The 18,299-nt window shown below is 36.3% G+C and overlaps 1 protein-coding gene and 1 pseudogene across 1 annotated transcript in view; one reads left to right on the forward strand and one right to left on the reverse strand.

Moving 5' to 3' along the window:
• Window positions 1-1,039: 1,039 nt before the first annotated feature.
• The window catches only part of CFAP299 (cilia and flagella associated protein 299), a 492,182-nt gene continuing 474,922 nt past the window's right edge, over window positions 1,040-18,299 (forward strand). The window contains exons 1-2 of the mRNA XM_010983384.3: window positions 1,040-1,200; window positions 17,900-18,030. Coding sequence (XP_010981686.1) covers window positions 1,090-1,200; window positions 17,900-18,030 — 242 coding nt within the window. The 5' untranslated portion in view covers window positions 1,040-1,089. The remainder of the gene's footprint in view (window positions 1,201-17,899; window positions 18,031-18,299) is intronic.
• On the reverse strand, window positions 4,949-5,173 carry LOC116147172 (DNA-directed RNA polymerases I, II, and III subunit RPABC4-like; annotated as a pseudogene).

Here is an 18,299-nt window from a genome sequence, read left to right on the forward strand (position 1 = left end):
GATTCAACCCAGGACCTTGTGCATGCTAGGCATGCACTCTACCATTTGAACTATATCCTCCAGCTGACATCTCAATTTTTGAGATGATCTTTTAAAGTTAAGAAAGCTAACTTAAAATGAAGTATCTTACCAGAAGTTTTCATTAAATTTTTTTTTTTGCACTTCTATGAAAATCTTCAAAATCACTTCATTAAGCACTTAAAGAGCAGCTACCACAGGCCCGAGGGCTGCACTGTGTGTTGATTCCCAAGGATGATTTGTAGAACATTAAAATCCAAAAATGGTTTCTGAAAAGTTTGCTGGTTTCCAAGTTGGATTACTTTAAACCCATATTTTTAAAAATGCACAACTTTGTTCTATAGGAAAAGTCTTTAGTAAAAACCTTTTAATTTCTAATTTACCCTTTAACAAAGGCAACTTCAACAAGCCAAGATCCTTCTTTATGTGTTTACTGAAACTTAAAAAGTAAAAAGAAAAACTCACTTGGGACCAAAAGAAGTCTTCAAAGATATTTTCATTGTTTCTTTCCTTTGAGAAGTTCATAAATTGTTCCTCTCCAAACATTAGCAATAATTTTAAAAATAATTTAACAAAATCATTAATGTATTTTATTATTGGTTTTGGTCACAAGATCATTTCCGGAGACTTCTGTTTTGAGATAATCTCCTTGCAATACTCTCCTTGCAATAATGAACTTCCAGGTACCTGAGAACTAACCTTGATATTTTTGTCCCTCATAGCATGGTTTTAGAATGAGATTAGAAGCGCTGATCTATAATATTTTGTCTACATATCCTGGGAGTCTCATACTTCTTAATTTTGGATTGGAATTGGCATCTCTCCTGTGGCTCCACATTTCGCCGAAGTCCGAGTGAGGTGACGGTGTGAGACCTGATTTGCAGTGGGTAATTTGAGACGGCGTTCTTAGGAATAAGGCGGAAGCCTGAGCAGTAACAAGACACGGGGGCGGGGTTAACGTCCAAAGCTGCGCACCGGTTCCCAACTGATTGGAAGGGACGGAGTGGGTGGAACCTTCTGACCCGGGCCGGTGCCTCTGTCGCTAGGGACGCTTCGGCCCAGGTAACTGCCATGGATCAGGAAGAGGGGTCGACCACGTTGGACAACATAGTCACTCAGTTCAGCACCTATGAAGATTTCCTGGACTCGCAGATCACTACGGTGGACCTGTACTACCTGGAGGTAAGAGCGGCAGCCCCACGGGGCGGCCACCTCCTTCGCGTCCCTCAGGCTCTCCCGAGGCCCAGCGTCGTGGGGTGATCGCCCCCTGGCGGTGGACCGCGGGGACAGCCGACCCCGAAATACCGACGGCGGCGCCAGAGCTCAGCGGCGGAGAATCGGCGGGTCTTCCCGCCCCGCGCTGCCTCAGTCGGTGCGGAATTCGGGCCCCAGGTGTCCATCACCCGGCGCAGACCCACGGCCGTGCGCGCGCACGCGCGCACGCAGACCCGCCGCGGGGCCTGGCGTTCCTGCACGTCGGCCTCCCTCGCCGGCCTCCCTCGCCGCCCCCCCTCGCCGCCCCCCGGCCCGCTCCCCTTCCAAAGTCCCTCTCCGCTGAGGAGGGTGGCCGGATTCCGAGGCCCGCCGAGACCCTTCCGGCGGGCTGGAATTCAGGTAGGAAACCCTGCTTCTCTTTCCTTTGCCAGTTTGTATGAAAGAATAGAAGCCAGTATTCTTTCAGATTGCCTCGTGTCGTGCTGGGCATTTGGTTCCACGAATTTCCACCTCACGCTGGTTGATTCAGAAAGCCCTCTAATTACGGGTACGCGCTACAGGTCGTCCTGCAGGCAATTCCTGACTCCAGTTTATCGGGGTGAAGGATCACAACTAATGTTGAGAGTTAAAAAAAAAAAAAAAGCCTGCAACATAGCAAAATCGGACGTAATTGGAATTGCTTCTATCTTCCTCTCAGGACCCCGCCCCCCCCGACCTGCTTCTTGAAGGTGTATGCGTGCTGTGGGGGTGGCTGGGGGTGGGGGTAGGGCGCCGACAGAATAGCGTTCTTGTCCTCTTCCAGGAGGACCAGGACGAGCGAGAAAATAACAGGCTACCGGTCCTGGGAAGCAGGAGGTGGACGGCGGGTCTCTGTAGCCCTGGTACATAGCCAAACCAGGCCCACTAAATGGGCACTGACTTGGAAATTCTGCTGTCCTGGAGCCATGCCAGAGAACCCCAAGCTGTCCCCTCTCTGCTTAGGCCAGAGAGGACCGGCGCCGCTCTGTGGTGCCACACCACACCTGAGTGTGAGAAGGATTTCTATGCTGCAGCCAAATCCTCAAACTCCTTATCTGCAACGATGTAATTCTACATTTTAGTGGATAGTAATTTTTGGACTCCAGTGATCCTGTTAAGTGGGATTTTATTTCAGTGTGGATTCCAAGGTCTGAAAAGTGCTTATCCTCTAAAACACATTCATATGCTGGATAGGAACAGAATTTTAAGGAAATAGAAACATCTAATTTTAGTCCTATCTCTGCCACAAATAAGTTGTGTGACCTTGGACAGATAATTTTATCTTTCTGGAATTAAGTGTTTAAAAATCCAAGTGATATTCCCAAGATATATTCTGACTTCAAAAACAAGCTTTTAAATATTTTATACAGATAATATGTTTAAAATCATGAAGGTTGAATTTTATGCCTTGCATCGTAGTCACTGAAATGAAGGGGAAAAAATCATGGTGCCAAACACTGTTTGCATCTAAATTTTTGAATATCTAAACAGAAATAAAGTATAGACGATAAATATCCCAATAGGATATCATTATCTTTGTAACACATGTGGAAAATTGCCAAGCTTAAGCTTAGTATCATTAAGAAGGATTTCAAATTTTTTAAGGCAAAGTTTTTCATGTGAGTAAGCAATTAAAATCATTAACATTGATTAGGAGTCAGAAATTAATATTGTGTTTCATCAATTAGAATTTTAAAGGTCTCCAAAATGGAAAATGGTGACTGCATTTGGGGGAAATGTAAAGAAATTTACTGTTAAATTTGGCACTGGTTAAAATTATTATTATTGTACTTTCATAAAAAATAAGATGAATATTTAGTTTAATAATAATATTAAGCTACAGATTTTTGGACTGAGCAATGAAAAATTCTAAGTGTCATTAGCTCTGGGAACCTGTATTCTCCAATACTTTCTGAGGATACAACTTACTTGCCCACTTAGGGCACACAGAGACAAGTGAACTTCTCAGAGTTGTTTCAGTATTCTGGCTAGTCTGGCAAGCATGTGTCATGGATCATGCGTTGTGAGGTGATGCTCTTTTCTTTTTCTTTTTTCTTTTCTTTTTCATTTTGGTCATCTGTACTTGGTTTGGATGGAGCAAATTTTGAATGGCAAGTGAGAGAGAGCATACTGTAGTTGGAAGAGCCTAGAGTCATGAGATTAGGATTCGAATTCTGTATTATTGTGTTTTAAATCAGTTTGAAACTTCATTACTTCATCTGCAAAATGAAGGGGCTAGGCAAGACTATACTGAAGGATCTTAATGTATGTAAAATTTCATGAATCATCTATGCACCTATCTGTCCATCCACGTATCTATGTGTTCATTCAACTGTCGAATTAGTAAACCTTCACCAAGAGCCTACTGTAGTAGATATTACCTTAATATCTAGGAATTTAAGAATCAGTTCTATGTTGTGTCAACTTCTGATGTACAGCATAATAGTTCAGTCATACATATACATACATATATTCATTTTCATATTCTTTTGTAAACTGAGTATACTGCAATAAAAAAAAACAAAGTTCTATGGTATAGCACAGGGAACTATAGTCAATATCTGTAATAACCTATAATTGAAAAAGAGTACTTATGTATGTATATGTATAGCTGAATCACTGTGCTGTACACTTGAAACTAACACAACACTGTAAATCACCCATACTTCAATTTAAAAAAAACAACAAAAATAAACAAAAAAAGAATCAGTTCTAGACTTGACCTTAAGTCATCTTAGTATTAGTACTTACAGTCCAGTCTAAGTTTTATTTATTCAGCAAAAGTTTTACAAATATTTACTATCTTCTAGGCACTCTTTTCTTGTGTAGGATATTCTGCTGCTGCCAAATGTTTTCAATTAATTAAAAAAAATTACTACCAATGATTCACATACAAAGGGCATACTATCTTTGCTAGACTCAATCTCTACCCTTCTCCACCCTTATCTGTGCCCCTGGAAGTTATCCCTTGTGGTCATTAATCAGGCTCTTTTGGTTTTGGGTTTGTTTCAGCTGGTAAGGAGACTGAAGAGATTGAAGAGAGTTAGAGAACTTATTCCCTGTCGTCTTCCTGCGGGCTGTGGTTTGGAAGTGGCTGCATTCCTTATGTTTGGCCAACTTCTTGTTCCATCAGCTGCAGCACTCTTTCCAGGTGCTGACAGCATTCCTGTTCTAGGAGTTCTAGGGACTGTTTCCTCTCCTGTCTCCTTTTAGGTCTAATGGTGTTAATAACTTTAGCACTGTTGCTAGCCCAAGGATGCTTCACTATCCCATGTTGGTTTCCATTAATCTTGCTCATATCTTTGTAAATTGTGCTTTTATTCTTTTTAAATCATCTCTCCTGAGTTTACCTGCCATGGCCCTGACCTCTGTGTTGTTATTTAACATCTCAAGCCACAATAAGTATATGAGTAGTGTATAAATATAATAACCACAATGCTTTTTATATGATACTTAAGAATGAAGGGAAGTAGGAGAAAAAAATGAAAAATGACCTCAGTTAACTATTCGATGAGCTGAAAAGTTTTTTTTTTAATTGAACGAAAAACAATGTCTTTATATAAACTGTTAATAGATACCTAAATACAGTGTTTTTTAAAATGAAATCGTGTGTATATAGTAAACAAATCAAAAGCTATACAACAACATTAACAGCAAATCCAATTACAAATGAACATATTCCTCTGAATTCCATGTTTCATTGAGCATCAAATACCACCAATCTTTTAGTCCTTTTCTTGTATATTATTTTGTATCCAGATTCTCTGCATTGGATTGGATCCCTGCATTTTATTTCATTTTCTATGTGACATTCTCCACAAATAACATTCGCTGCTGCTTTGGGGGTTGAACATCCTTCTGGGTGTCCATTGTTGTCCCCAAGTAGCATGGAGAACAACTTAGAGAATTTATTTATAAAGTAGGAAATAAAAAGCATGTTTTTAACACTTATTTAGAGTATGAACAAAACTTACCTACAGGAAAGAAGGTAGAGAATACTGAACTTAGCTTAATGGCCATGTAATACAAGCAAGCATAACCCAAGTTTCTTTCATGCAAATAAGCCTGAAGGGAAAGAGAATGGCAATGTTTATAGAACAGACCACAACAAATATTTAAAAAATTTACTTAAGAAACTGTATATAAATGAAAAAATAAATTAGACAATTTATAAGAAATGTTTTGTAGGTTACAATAGGCTATAACTTAGTTTATTATGAATAAAATTTAAAACACTTTGTACTTTAAAAAATTTTTTTGAGGGGGTTGGATAATTAGGTTTATTTATTTATTTATTTACTTTTTCAGAGGAGGTACTGGGAATTGAACCTAGGACCTTGTGTATGCTAAGCATGCACTCTACCACTTGAGCTATACCCTCACCCCCAAAGAAATCTGTAACTGGCTGTGATCAATTAGTTATAAACACCACTGCACTTGGACCAGCCAACACATTGTACATTTTTTACATCATAGGTTCAGTGTTAAAAGAATTCCAACAAGACAGAGCTTAGACTTGGCAAGAACAATGCAATAGATAGAGTAAGGCAACTTAAATGGAAATGGCTTGTATAAGTAACATTGATGCATATGAACATCTTCAAGGTATGATTTGGTCTATAACTGGGCAGAATTAAGACAAATGCCATTCAATTTCAGTTAAAAAGTCCAAGTTTCACTGTAGTTAATAAAAAGTCAAAGCATACAATGTATATACCAGCTCCCCCAGCAACTAGGGTAAGGTGGTAAAGGAGGATGAAAGAGGCTTTTCATTCTATGTACAATGTGCTTTGGTCGTCTTACTAGGTACCTGTAAACATTACAATAAACTTATAACAGCATTGACAATCAGATTTATCTATGCCAACTCAAATAACAGTATTTGTTCTGGGAGGTAGTATCATCTAATCTAATTTAACCTATCCCCTAAATCAATATACAAATACTTAAAAAGTTTTGGCCAAATTTTTGCACTGTATTTTTCCAGATTCTTTCTTGTTAAATAAACACTATCCCCCTCATTTCAGTGGCTGCCTGTGACCATGGGAGAAATAAGAATACTATGGAATTGCTTTTCTCAGATAAGGGATCAAGGGGTATTTTTTGAATTATTTTAGAATTTCCCTGACTCATGGCTAAATTATTTACAGAGATTGGCAATATGGAAGTTTTATTTAGAGATTATCTTTCCATTATTTAGAAAATAGAAATAAGTAAATCACACAAATTAAACCTTTTGGATATTTCTTAAATTTATTTGGCAGACATTGATTAGGTAAGTTTCTAAGAAAAACCCAGTAACATAATTTACCATAATTACACAGTAAGCCAGTTAACCACCAACCATTGTATTTTTTTTCCAGTATTTATTCCATCAAGGTACAGAGTAAATACTGTTCCCTATGAAAGATCTTAATTCACATGTTTCAGAATCAGTTATACTTTGTTTATTCAATAGAAAAATATGTGGCATAAATTAGCTGCTCTCTGCTTAAGAGGAATCTTATATTTTTCCTTCATTAGGTTCACAGAGGTACTTCTCCTTAAGTAAAAATATCTGGTTTTTTCATGGAGATGAATTCTGATAATCAGGGACTGAAACTGAGGTAGGAATGCCTCATCCACTGTACTTCTGAATCTTTATCATAATGATAAAATTACAGTGCTGTGAGCCTGATATCCTCCTCAGTTTCTCAGCTGTGTCTCAGGCAATCCCCCAAATTTATTTTCTTGGTATTTAAGGTATGTTCCATTTAATTTTTTGTTTATACTAACTTCAACAGCTACTTCTGGGAAGAGGCAAGGGTAGAGGCAGAGAAAATTCCTGAGGAGAGTATGTAGGGTGAGATAAAACAGAGGGCTGAAGACAGAATGCTGGAGAACAGTCATCACTTAGGGCATGGGCATGGAAGTGGTGCTCACAAAGGAGAGGGAGGGGTCTGAAAAGTGGAAGGAAATAAGGAGCATAGGATGATCCAGAAGCAAAAGCAGCCAGATTATGATACCCAAAACCCATGAACAACATTTGCACAAAACCAGATGAGAGTTATTCCTATGAAGCCCAAGATAAAAGCAGATGAGGAGAAACGATCAATAGCCACAACACTCAGAAGGTGTTAGCTTCGATGTGAGAGGAAAGCAGAGAGAAGAATGGGGACATCCAGAAGACCCCAGAACAAGAAACTACAAAGCAGTCCACAGGTGTTCCCTGGAAGTGGAGTAGTCCAATCTGAGAACAGCAGCTGAAACTGGGAGGTTTTGGCCACTACATTAGTAGGTGAGGATAAAGGTTCCTGGGTGAGGTCTGAAGGAGTTGGAGCAATGGACCCCTGTGAACTCTTGAAACTAAATTCCATAGCTCATTTTTGGGCAGTGCTCTGCACTGGAGATGCTGTTAGGAGTGGAATCAATACTGAGCAGGATAGGGACAATAGAGACACAAATGGAAAGAGAAGGGTCAGGTAAAAGCAAGGGAGTAAAACAAATTTAAAAAGAAATTTTAGAAAGCAAGTGCCAAATTTTTTGGACACTTTATAGAAACAAAATAAGTGGGAAGTTCTGTAAGATTCTTTAAAAGTTCAGGAAGACCAAAAATGAGGTCAAAGCTCTTTCAAAGTTATAAGAAAAAAGAGGATGAGGAGCAGAATAGCATCTTTGCAGTCCCTTACAGAACTGTGACCTTCCTTTTGCATGCAAACTAAAAGATATTAAGAAGATAATACACACATGAAAGAATTCAGATGTGACAGAATCCAAGAAGGAAAGAGGAACAAAATGAAACCTGTAGAAATGAAAACTGAACTGGAAGGAACACAAGAATGGATAAACACAATAGATAGTATCTTAAAGAAATAATAGGTATAAAGGATGAAACTTTTTTTAAAAAAAATCAAAGCATAATGGAATAAAGAGAGGTTCAAACAAAACTGATAATTACTGAAGATAGTAGTTTCAGCATATGGATAATAGAAGTCCCCGATGAAGTAAGTCAGAGCAGGGAACAGAACAAATACTAAAAACTATAATTCAGGAAAACTTTCTTGAAAGAAACAACAAAAAGATTTGAAAATACATATTAGAAGAATACACTCTGTACCTGAGAATTTAAATCCAGTATGACCAATACCAAAGCATATCTAGTAAAATTGTATGGACTTTAAAGAAAAAGTTAAAAAGCCACTTGGATATCTAGGCATAAACAGCAAGTGACATATCAGGTTACACAAATGAAATTATCAGACTTTTAAAACAATGCTTTATGTTAGATCAAATTAGAATCACTTATTTCAGATACCAAAGGGAAAAAATGTGAGCCAAGAGTTTTATATCCAGCAAATCTGACTTCTAGTTATAAAAAACGCAAATTGTTATTAACATGCAAGAACTCAGTTTTATCATGGGTCCTTCTTAAGATATGTATTACAGAATGAGCTTCAGAAAATCAAAATGACTAATATGATATCAACGTAAGGGTTGGTAACATTGGTTAAATACAGCTGCTAATGTCACTAAAGGGGGAAGAACCAGACATTAGTGCATGAAAGAACAAAACACCACTTATAAACTTTCTAAAAAGCCCAAACCTCAATCTGATCAAGTCTCTGTTAATCAAGTCTGCTGTTAATTGCAGAACATACAGAAGAGAGAGGAACACATGGAACTGAACCCTGAGTAGGCAATCAGCAAAGCCAGGCGATGGGAAACTATAGATCACACTGTAGCTTCTTCATGGGAAACTGTAGATCAAATCGTGCAGGTAGGACATGGATGAGAGAAGATGTAGATCAAGAGAAACTTAGAAAACACGTGAAATTTTAAGAAGTAGACAAGACTAAACTGGCATCTAGAATAGCACTTGTCTGATAATCCTATAAAGAAATGCAAAGAAGTGATTACTGGGAAGGTCAGGAGAGTGGCTACTTTTCGGGGAAGGCAAAGATTGGTGGTTAGGAAGGGGCATGTGAAGGAGCTCCTGAGATGCCTAAGAAAGCTTTGTTTCTTGACTGGAGCGGTGGGCTCCCACTTGCCAAGGCTGACATAACTGCTGCCACCTCTGAATGTCCAACTTGAATGACAGGCATTCTACTGTCTGCAACCAAGTAAAGTGCCTCTGATATAGCACCTTTTCTTCAGGTAAACATCCAACTACTTGGTGGCAAATTTACCATACTGGGCCCCCTCAACTTTGGAAGCATCAGCATTTCAATCTGATAGGAACAGATGCATTTGGTTTACCTTTTCCGGCTGTAGTTGTAAGCCAGCTCCACTATCTAATGACTTACGGAATATTTTTTTCTTTTGATTTTCTTGAGATAAAATTGACATATAGCACTGCATGAGTTTAAGGTACAGAGCATAATTAGTTGACTTACATATATCCATTCACTTGTTGATGGACATAGATTCCTTTATCCATTCATCTGCTGATGGACACTTAGGTTGTTGTTTCCATGTCTTGGCTATTGTAAATAATGCTGCAGTGAACATGGGGTGCAGAGATCACTTCGACAAAGTGTTTTTATTTCTTATGGATATATGTTCCCAGAAGTGGAATTTCTGGATTGTGTGTGTGGTAGTTCTATTTTTTTTTTTGAGGAATCTCATATTGTTTTCCATAGTGCCTGCACCAGTTTACATTCCCACTAAGAGTGCACAAGAGTTCACTTTTCTCCACATCCACAGCCAGTTAAAATACAGCATTTGTTATCTTTTGTCTTTTTGGTGATAGCCATTGTAACAGGTTGTGGTAATATCTCATTGTGGTTTTGATTTGCATTTCCTTAATGATTAGCGATGTTGAGCACCTTTTCACGTACCTGTTAGCCGTTTGAGTATCTTCTTGGGCAAAAATATTTGTTCAGGACCTTTGCTCATTTTAAAATTGTATTATTTGTTTTTCTGCTCTTGAGGTGTTTGAGTTTTTTTAATATATATTTTGGATGTTAACCCCTTATCAGATGTATGATTTCTCTTCCATAGGTGGTCTTTTCATTTTGTTGATTATTTCTTTTGCTGTGAAGAAGCTTTTTAGTTTGATGTAGTCTCATTTATTTATTTTTTTATTTCCTTGCTTATGCTTTAGGTGTCAAATCCGAAAATTATTGCCTAGACCCATCAGTGAGCTTTTTTCCTATTTTCTTCTATGAGTTTTATGGTTTTGGGTATTACCTTTAAGTCTGTAATCATTTCAAGTCAATTTTTGTGAGTGGTGTAAGATTTGGGTCTAGTTTCAGTATTTTACATATGACTATCAAATTTTCCTAGCACCACTTATTGAAGAGACTGTATTTTCTCTATTGAGTGTTCTTGGGTCCTTTGTCAAATGTTAGTTGACCATAAAGTTAGTTGACAATTAAAGCTGACTGGATTTGTCTATTTTAATTTCTATTTTATTTTCCTATTGTTTTTATTAATTGTTTCCTTCTATGTTACTTAGGTATATTTTGCTATTCTTTCTCCACTTTCTTTAGTTGAATGGTTAGCTGTTTATTTTCAAATTTTCTTCTGTCTAGTAAATGCAATGATGCAGTTTTTTCTATGTACTTTATTAAGGTTTGATATGCAATTTCTATGCCAAAAATTTAAAACTCTATATGACAAAAACCAAAGGCAAGCAACTGCTTGAGAATAAATATTTGCAAAATGCGTAATCAAAGACTTGCTATATAGAATAAAGCCCTATATATCAATAATAAATAAAGTCTAATTGAAAATGAGCAAATTTACACAAAATATACACAAAATGTTATGATAACTCACAGAGAAAAAAATGTGACAATGAGTGTGTATATGTCCATGAATGACTGAAAAATTGTGCTAAACACTGGAATTTGACACAACATTGTAAAATGATTATAAATCAATAAAAAATGTTAAAAAAAAGAAAATGGGCAAATTTAACAAACAGGTAGTTCTCATATAGACACTAAAATAACCAATAATTATATGAGAAGTCGCATATGTATGACATAATATCATTTGTGGGAAAAAGCTTTTAAAAATCATGAAACTGTACCAAGTATTTTTCCCTTTCATGATAGGGTTAATCCTATGTAACTAACCTGCTACCAAGTGGCTGGCTAAACCTCAAGCCCTGAGTTTCTCATTTTCTTTTCCCACAGCCTTCAGCACACTTAGAAGCAACCAACGCCATGATATTTCTTATTAACACTAAGTTATCCTTTGGTAGCCATCACCTGGTTATTCCAAACCCTGTCTTAATTACAAGTCTCTAAAGGTGATAAATTAAATAACTTGCCTCTGCATTTCACTGACTATAGTATAGGCTTTCCTACTGTAATCAGGATTTATAATACCTTTAATAAGATGAGAGAATCAATTCCAGGTAACCCAGAACCAATTCAGAGAACCCATCCTTGAATTTCTATTCCTTTGGAACCATTGCCAGTAGCTAATTGTGACTCATTCAGGGTTCAGTCAGAAAATTAGAACACACACACACACATATGTATTTGTATATGTAGATATATGTGTGTCATATGTATATAATTTTTCAGTAGATATTTGACCTTACACAATTATGAGAACAATTTAAATGGTCCATGAAAGGCTGTTTCCTTGGTGTCTGGTACTGGAGCTTGAAGTCATCAGGACAGACGGCCATGAAGGGAAGGTACATGAAAAGTGGAGGAAGCAAGGGCAAACAGACCTGCAATGATGAGCTAGAATTCATAAGGACAAAATGGAACTTGGATTAGGCCCTCACCTCCTCTGCACCTCCAACTTTGATGGTAGGGGACATCTGTAGAAGAAGCAGACACCTTTAGTCAAAGGGATAAACATAGTCATGCACCTAGCCCAGGAATTGTAGGAGGTGAAGGAGAAGATCCTGCAAGAGCTAGAACAATAAGGCTGCTCCTCTTGTGTCTTCCAAACCTATTGCAAATGTCTCTTGTAGCCCAGCCTAATCTGTAACTATCTAACAGAGGAAAATTATGGAAAATCAGCTCCAGCTTAGCCAGGTTGACAGAATACAAATTCACTACATCTGCCACATTTTAATTTTCACAAGGAGAATATATTTATGTCTGACTTGTATAATTAAAAATTAATAAAAAGAAAAGCATATAATTTTTTAAATCATTTTATAGGACTTGTGTAACCCTGACATCAATCTAGAAAAGGATAGCACAAAATGGAAAGCTAAAGACTAATTTTACTTATGAACTAGATGAGAAGAAATGAAAAATGAATCTAAGACTATATTAAGAAATAATAGATCAGAGACTAGTAAAGGCTATTCTTAAGTGGTGTGATTTATCATAGGAATGCAAGGATGAGCTCATGACGCTAATAAATTAAAAAAGAAAATTCTATGATAACCTCTACAGGTGCAGAAAAAGTGTAGGATAAAATTCTAACCTCACTCATCATAACTTGAGAAATAGTATATAGCAAATACTTGTAGTAAACTGCATATTCGGTTGTTAAACATTTGAATGTTTAGTCTTTGAATAAGAGACAAGATAAAAGTGCTTGCTGATACTCAACTTTTTTATTGGCAGTCTGGCCAAAGCAATGCTATAATGAAAGAAAAGTGTCATAAATATTTGGAAGAAGGAGTCAGAATATTATTAATTGTAGGTAATAATTGATTATCTACAATAAAAATGCCAGAAAATTAACTGGAACTTATTAGAACAAATCAGTGAGTTTAGTAAAGAAATCTAAGATTGAGCTACAACAGTAACTCTCTTCTCTAGCAATAAACAACATAACAAAAGACACAAACAAAAGCTAACAGAACCTTGGTCTCCTGTGGGGCAATGCTCAATGTTCTAGTGGTTATAGACTTTTCTTCTTTTTTCTTTTCGGATGAGAAACAACTGAGTGCCCTGGATGCTGGATGCCCCTTGTCCCATATTCCTCCATAAAGAGTATGGCTCACACCACCTAATAACACACAAAGTTCATTTCCTTATCTACACCTTGCTTCCATCCACTGAGAAACATTGTACAAGGCTCTTGCATCAGGGTCACAGCCACATAGAGGAAGGAATTGGCTCTGGCACAAAGGCTGTATAGAGGGGTGGTATAGCCTAAAACCAGTAAGGGAAATAAACTGTGAATATGCAAATCCATAACCTTCTGGGAACCTGTAGGTCTGAGGCAGCTACACAGGCTTCTGGCATGGAACCCTGGAATCCCAGTCCAACATCAAGGACCAAGGCTGCAGAAACTTGCAGGTGCCATTCCATTGCACATCCTTGGGGCCATATGTTGATCCCAGCAGCTGAGAGAAGAATTCATCTCAGAATAACAGTCTACTCAGAATTAAGTCTTCCGTAGACATTTGCTTCCTACTTGGTAGGGTCTACCTTTGCCACATGTTGTTTTATAGTTTGTGTGTGTTAATGAAGTCTTTTCTTTAGGGGTGAACTGTCTCTGGGTTCTGCTTTGCATGATGCCAACTTATAACTAAAACTCCCAAACTGCTAACATCCAAAAGTTAGTGACTCATGATCACATGAGAAAAGAAACATTAACATTTAATAGGAGATTACTGCTTTATTTATATGCCTTGACTATCATGGCTAATCACTGGTTTTTACTAGGATGAACTGTTATAGTCAAAACCATTAGAGTTTTAGAGTTTAATAAAAAAATGATAATATGTTTACCTTTCCAAAAAAAAAAAAATTGGAATCCCAGAAGGATCAGAGAGAAACAGGGAATAAAATATATTTGAAAAAATGACTAAAAAGTTTCCAAATATTGTGAGAACTATAAATCCATAGGGCAAGGAATACACTGCATTCCAAGGGGAATAAATGCAAAGAAACCACTCCAAGGAATATCTTAAAATTATTGAAAACCAGTGATAAAGAGAAAATCTTAAAGAAATCTAAAGTAAAATTGCTGAAAACCAGTGAAATGAGTAAAATCTTAAGGGAATCTAATCTAAATCTACATAATTTATTCGACACATTATGTAGAAAGAAACAAAGGCAGTAAAAATTGAACTTTTCATCAGGAACAGTATAAGCCATGGGACAATGGGATGACATCTTTAAAGGGCTTTCAGGTAAAAAGTCAACCTGGAACACTAATCCAGCCAATACATCTTTCAAAAATTAAAGTGAAATAAGAAATCAAAGAGAAAAAAATTCCTGGAGACAAATACAAATGAAAACATAGCCATCCAGAATCTTTGGGACAAAGGAAAATTAGTTCCAAGAGGGACTGTATAAAAATATAAGGCTACCTCAGGAAACAAAAAAAAAATTTTTCAAATGTAAACAACCTAACTATACACCTGAAGGAACTAGAAAAAGAAGAACCAACAAAACTCAAAGTGAGTAGAAAGAAAGAAATCATAAAGATCAGAGCAGAAATAAATGAAATAGACTTAAAAAAAAAAGGAAAAGATCAATGAAACGTAAGAGTTGTTTCTCTGAAAGATAAACAAAATTGATAAGCCTTTAGCCAGACTCATCAAGAAAAAAAAGAGAAAGCCCAAATAAATAAAATCAGAAATGAAAAAAGAGAAGTTACAATGGACATAGCAGAAATACAAAGAATCATAAAAAGCAAAGGACTACTACAAACAACAATATGCCAATAAAATGGACAACCTAGAAGAAGTGGACAAATTCCTGAAAACCTAATACTTTCCCAAGACTGAACCAATTAAAAAAAAAGAAAATATGAATAGACCAATCACCAGTAACGAAACTGAATCAGTGATAAAAGAAACTCCCAACAAACAACAGTCCAAGACCAGATGGCTTCATAGGCGAATTCTACCAAACATTCAGAGAAGAGTTAACACCTATCCTACTTAAATACTTCACAAAAGTGAAGAGGAAGGAGTGCTTCTGAACTCATTCTGTGAGGCCAGCATCACCCTGAGACCCAAACTAGACAAAGATACAACAAAAAAAGAAAATTACAGGTCAATATCACTGATGGACATAGATGCAAAAATCCTCAACAAAATATTAGCAAATTGAGTACAACAGTACATTTAAAGGATCATACACCATAATCAAGTGGGATTTATCCCAGAGATGCAAGAATGGTTCAGTATCCACAAATAAATCAGTGTGATACAGCATGTTAACAAACTGAAGAATAAAAATCATATGATCATCTCAGTAGAGGCAGTAGATTAAGAGGTACAAAATTCCGGCTGCATGGAAGTGAGTGAGTCATGGTATGAAATGTACAGTGTGGGGAGTAAAGTCCACAACTATGTAATATCTGTAGACTTGTTGTGGTCATCAATTTGCAATGTATAGAAGTATCACATTACTCTGTTGTGTTAGTGGAACTAACACATTTAGTATTTATACTAAACTAATTTAGTATAATAGATCAATTATCCTTAAAAACGAACAAACAAACATACTTATAGAAAAAGAGATCAGATTTGTGCTTACCAGAAGTTGGGGGTGGGTGAGGGGGAATTGAATGAAGGCAGTGAAAAGGTACAAGCATCCAGTTATAAGAGAAATAAGTACTAGGGATGTAATGTAAATGATAATATAAATATAAGTAACACTGCTGTATGTTATATATGAAAGTTGTTAAGAGAGTAAATCCTAAGAGTTCTCATCACAAGGAAAAAATACTTTTTATATTTCTTTTATTTTGTATCTATATAAGATGATGGTTGTGCACTAAACTTGTAATCATTTCATGATGTTTGTAAGTCAAATCATGCTGTACACCGTAGACTTAACACAGTGCTGTATGTCAATTATATCTCAATAAAGCTGCAAAAAAATTAAGGTGAAATAAATATTTTTTTCAGTCAAACAAAAGCCAAGATAATTTGTTGTTAGCAGACCTTTATTATAAGAATTGTGAAAGTTTTTTAGGTAGAGGGAAAAATCATATATCACTAGGAAACTTGGGTCTATACAAAGGAATGAAAATCACCAGAAATGCTAAATATGTGAATAAATAAAATGTTTTGTTTCTCAGTTTCTTTAAAGATAATTTCTTTAAAGATGATTGGCCATTTAGAGAGATGACTTGTGATTCCACCAGTTAGAACATGGTAATGGTTAAGTGGGGAAACTCCAACTTCAACTTCCTAGTTGTTTTTTCAGTAGGTCTTGTCATCTGTCGCAGTTTACAGTAGTGTCGATGAGTGCAGGGCTATCCAGATGATTTCGTGTGGCCCAGGGAAGGCACACAGGAATGTATAATTCACTCCATATACAAAGTTAATACAGCAACGTTTTAACGGCCTTTATCGTAGAAAATACTGTTGACCACAAGTAACTTACATTCCACTAGAAGAGCCCCACAGTCTCTCAGAGATCAGCTGTGAGTTCTTCCCATAAGCGCACTTTCAGTAATATATTTAAGAAAATTTAGACTCAAATTGTCTCACTTTTGTAAATCAAACTCCAAGTCTGCATTGCTTTGTCTGTTAAATATTAATTCCACTAGGTGGAGGCATTTGCTTAGTTTTGTGGTTCACACTAAAGAAGCCTGGAATAGCAGGTATAATAAGCAGGAAAACAAGTCAGGAAGAAGGCAAGGAGCCTCCCAAAGCCTGGTGCTTTGCATTGTATTAACTTGGCAGATGCATCCATATTGCTGTAGAGTTTGGTATTTGCTTTCGAGTGTTTAGCAAAGCAAAGTAGCAAGTTTTCTATTTTGTTTAAATAGTTTGAACTTTAAAGTAGTCACTATGGGTTGAATAGATTATTAGCCATGCATCTTAAGTTTTCTCTTTTAATTCTGTTAGATAATTCTTGCATTCAGTGATGTATTAAGTAAGGATAAATGTAAAATATATGCTGTTTTCATCATATTTCAGACATTCATGTTTAAGATGATAATGTAAGGATCATTATTAACATATACCTATTTTTATGTAACACTTTATACTCGTAGTACATTAAATTAGCCTTTATATTAGTAACTTCAAGTAAAATGTCACCTCTTCAAGTTATGGGAAAATGGTATTCTTTTTTGAATATGCTATGCAAGTGACAGAAATGTGTGAGACAATTCTTAAAGTAAAATATAAAAGGTCTAAAGGATTGTGGGGAGATTTTGTTTTCAGCTTGAAACTTTTTGTGGTCATCTTCTTGGGTTTCTACTTTTCTGTTTTTATTGGTACCAACATTATATGGAAACTATCTTTCTACTCAGATGGGAAATTCATCTGCTTTTTATTTTGTATTTGAAGTTATAATGCTCTGTGTCATCAGTTAATTGACTTCAAGGAAATAAGTCTGAAATGTTGAACTTTCTGAAAGCAACCCAATTTTCTTTTTGTGCAATTGGTTTTTAAAAAAATCTTTTTTTTGTGTGAATACTATTGTCTCTAGTTTTATTGTTTTAAAGATACTTTATTAATTATATACAGCTGTTCTTATAAATTGATTAAAAACACAACAGACTTTTGTCCTCCCGTCCCTTAGAGAAAATTTATTTAAGATTCATGTTATTATTATTTTTTTGGTTTTACATCTCTGGGAAAGGGATGACAAATCATGTTTATAAAAGTATTGTTAGAAAGAATTCTAACTTTTTGTATTTAATAGATCTTGTCTCCTTTTTAAATAATACATTTGATTTTTCGTTTCAAACAATTATTCATATACATTAGATAAAATAAGATGTCTCATTCATCTGCAAATCCAACAATTCATATTCTTTTTAGGATGAAGGCCTGGCCCGCCAGTTGGTGGAGCTAGGCTACCGAGGGACTGGAGAGGTGGTAAAAAGGGAAGATTTTGAAGCAAGGAAAGCAGCTATAGAGATTGCAAGATTGGCTGAAAGAACTCAGAAAACGTAAGTGTCCACATTCCAAATTCAGCTTTTGTATTATATTGTAGAGTCTCTGGAAAAATCCAGTTTGGTTGGCATTGTTGTAATTTAGAAACGTTGGTTGGAGCAGGTGGGACTTGGAATATTCTAAGCATGTGTTCTGCAGATCAGAAACCAGAAGAACTGTGATATGGTTGCAAGAGGGCCACGTGCAACTTTGAGCTACTGGTTTAAGTATGGCCATCATACCAATAAAGTCTTGTTAAAACATAACTCAGTATTATTGACTTTAC

The sequence above is a fragment of the Camelus dromedarius genome, chromosome 1 (assembly GCF_036321535.1).
Source record: "Camelus dromedarius isolate mCamDro1 chromosome 1, mCamDro1.pat, whole genome shotgun sequence".
Lineage (NCBI taxonomy): Eukaryota > Metazoa > Chordata > Mammalia > Artiodactyla > Camelidae > Camelus > Camelus dromedarius.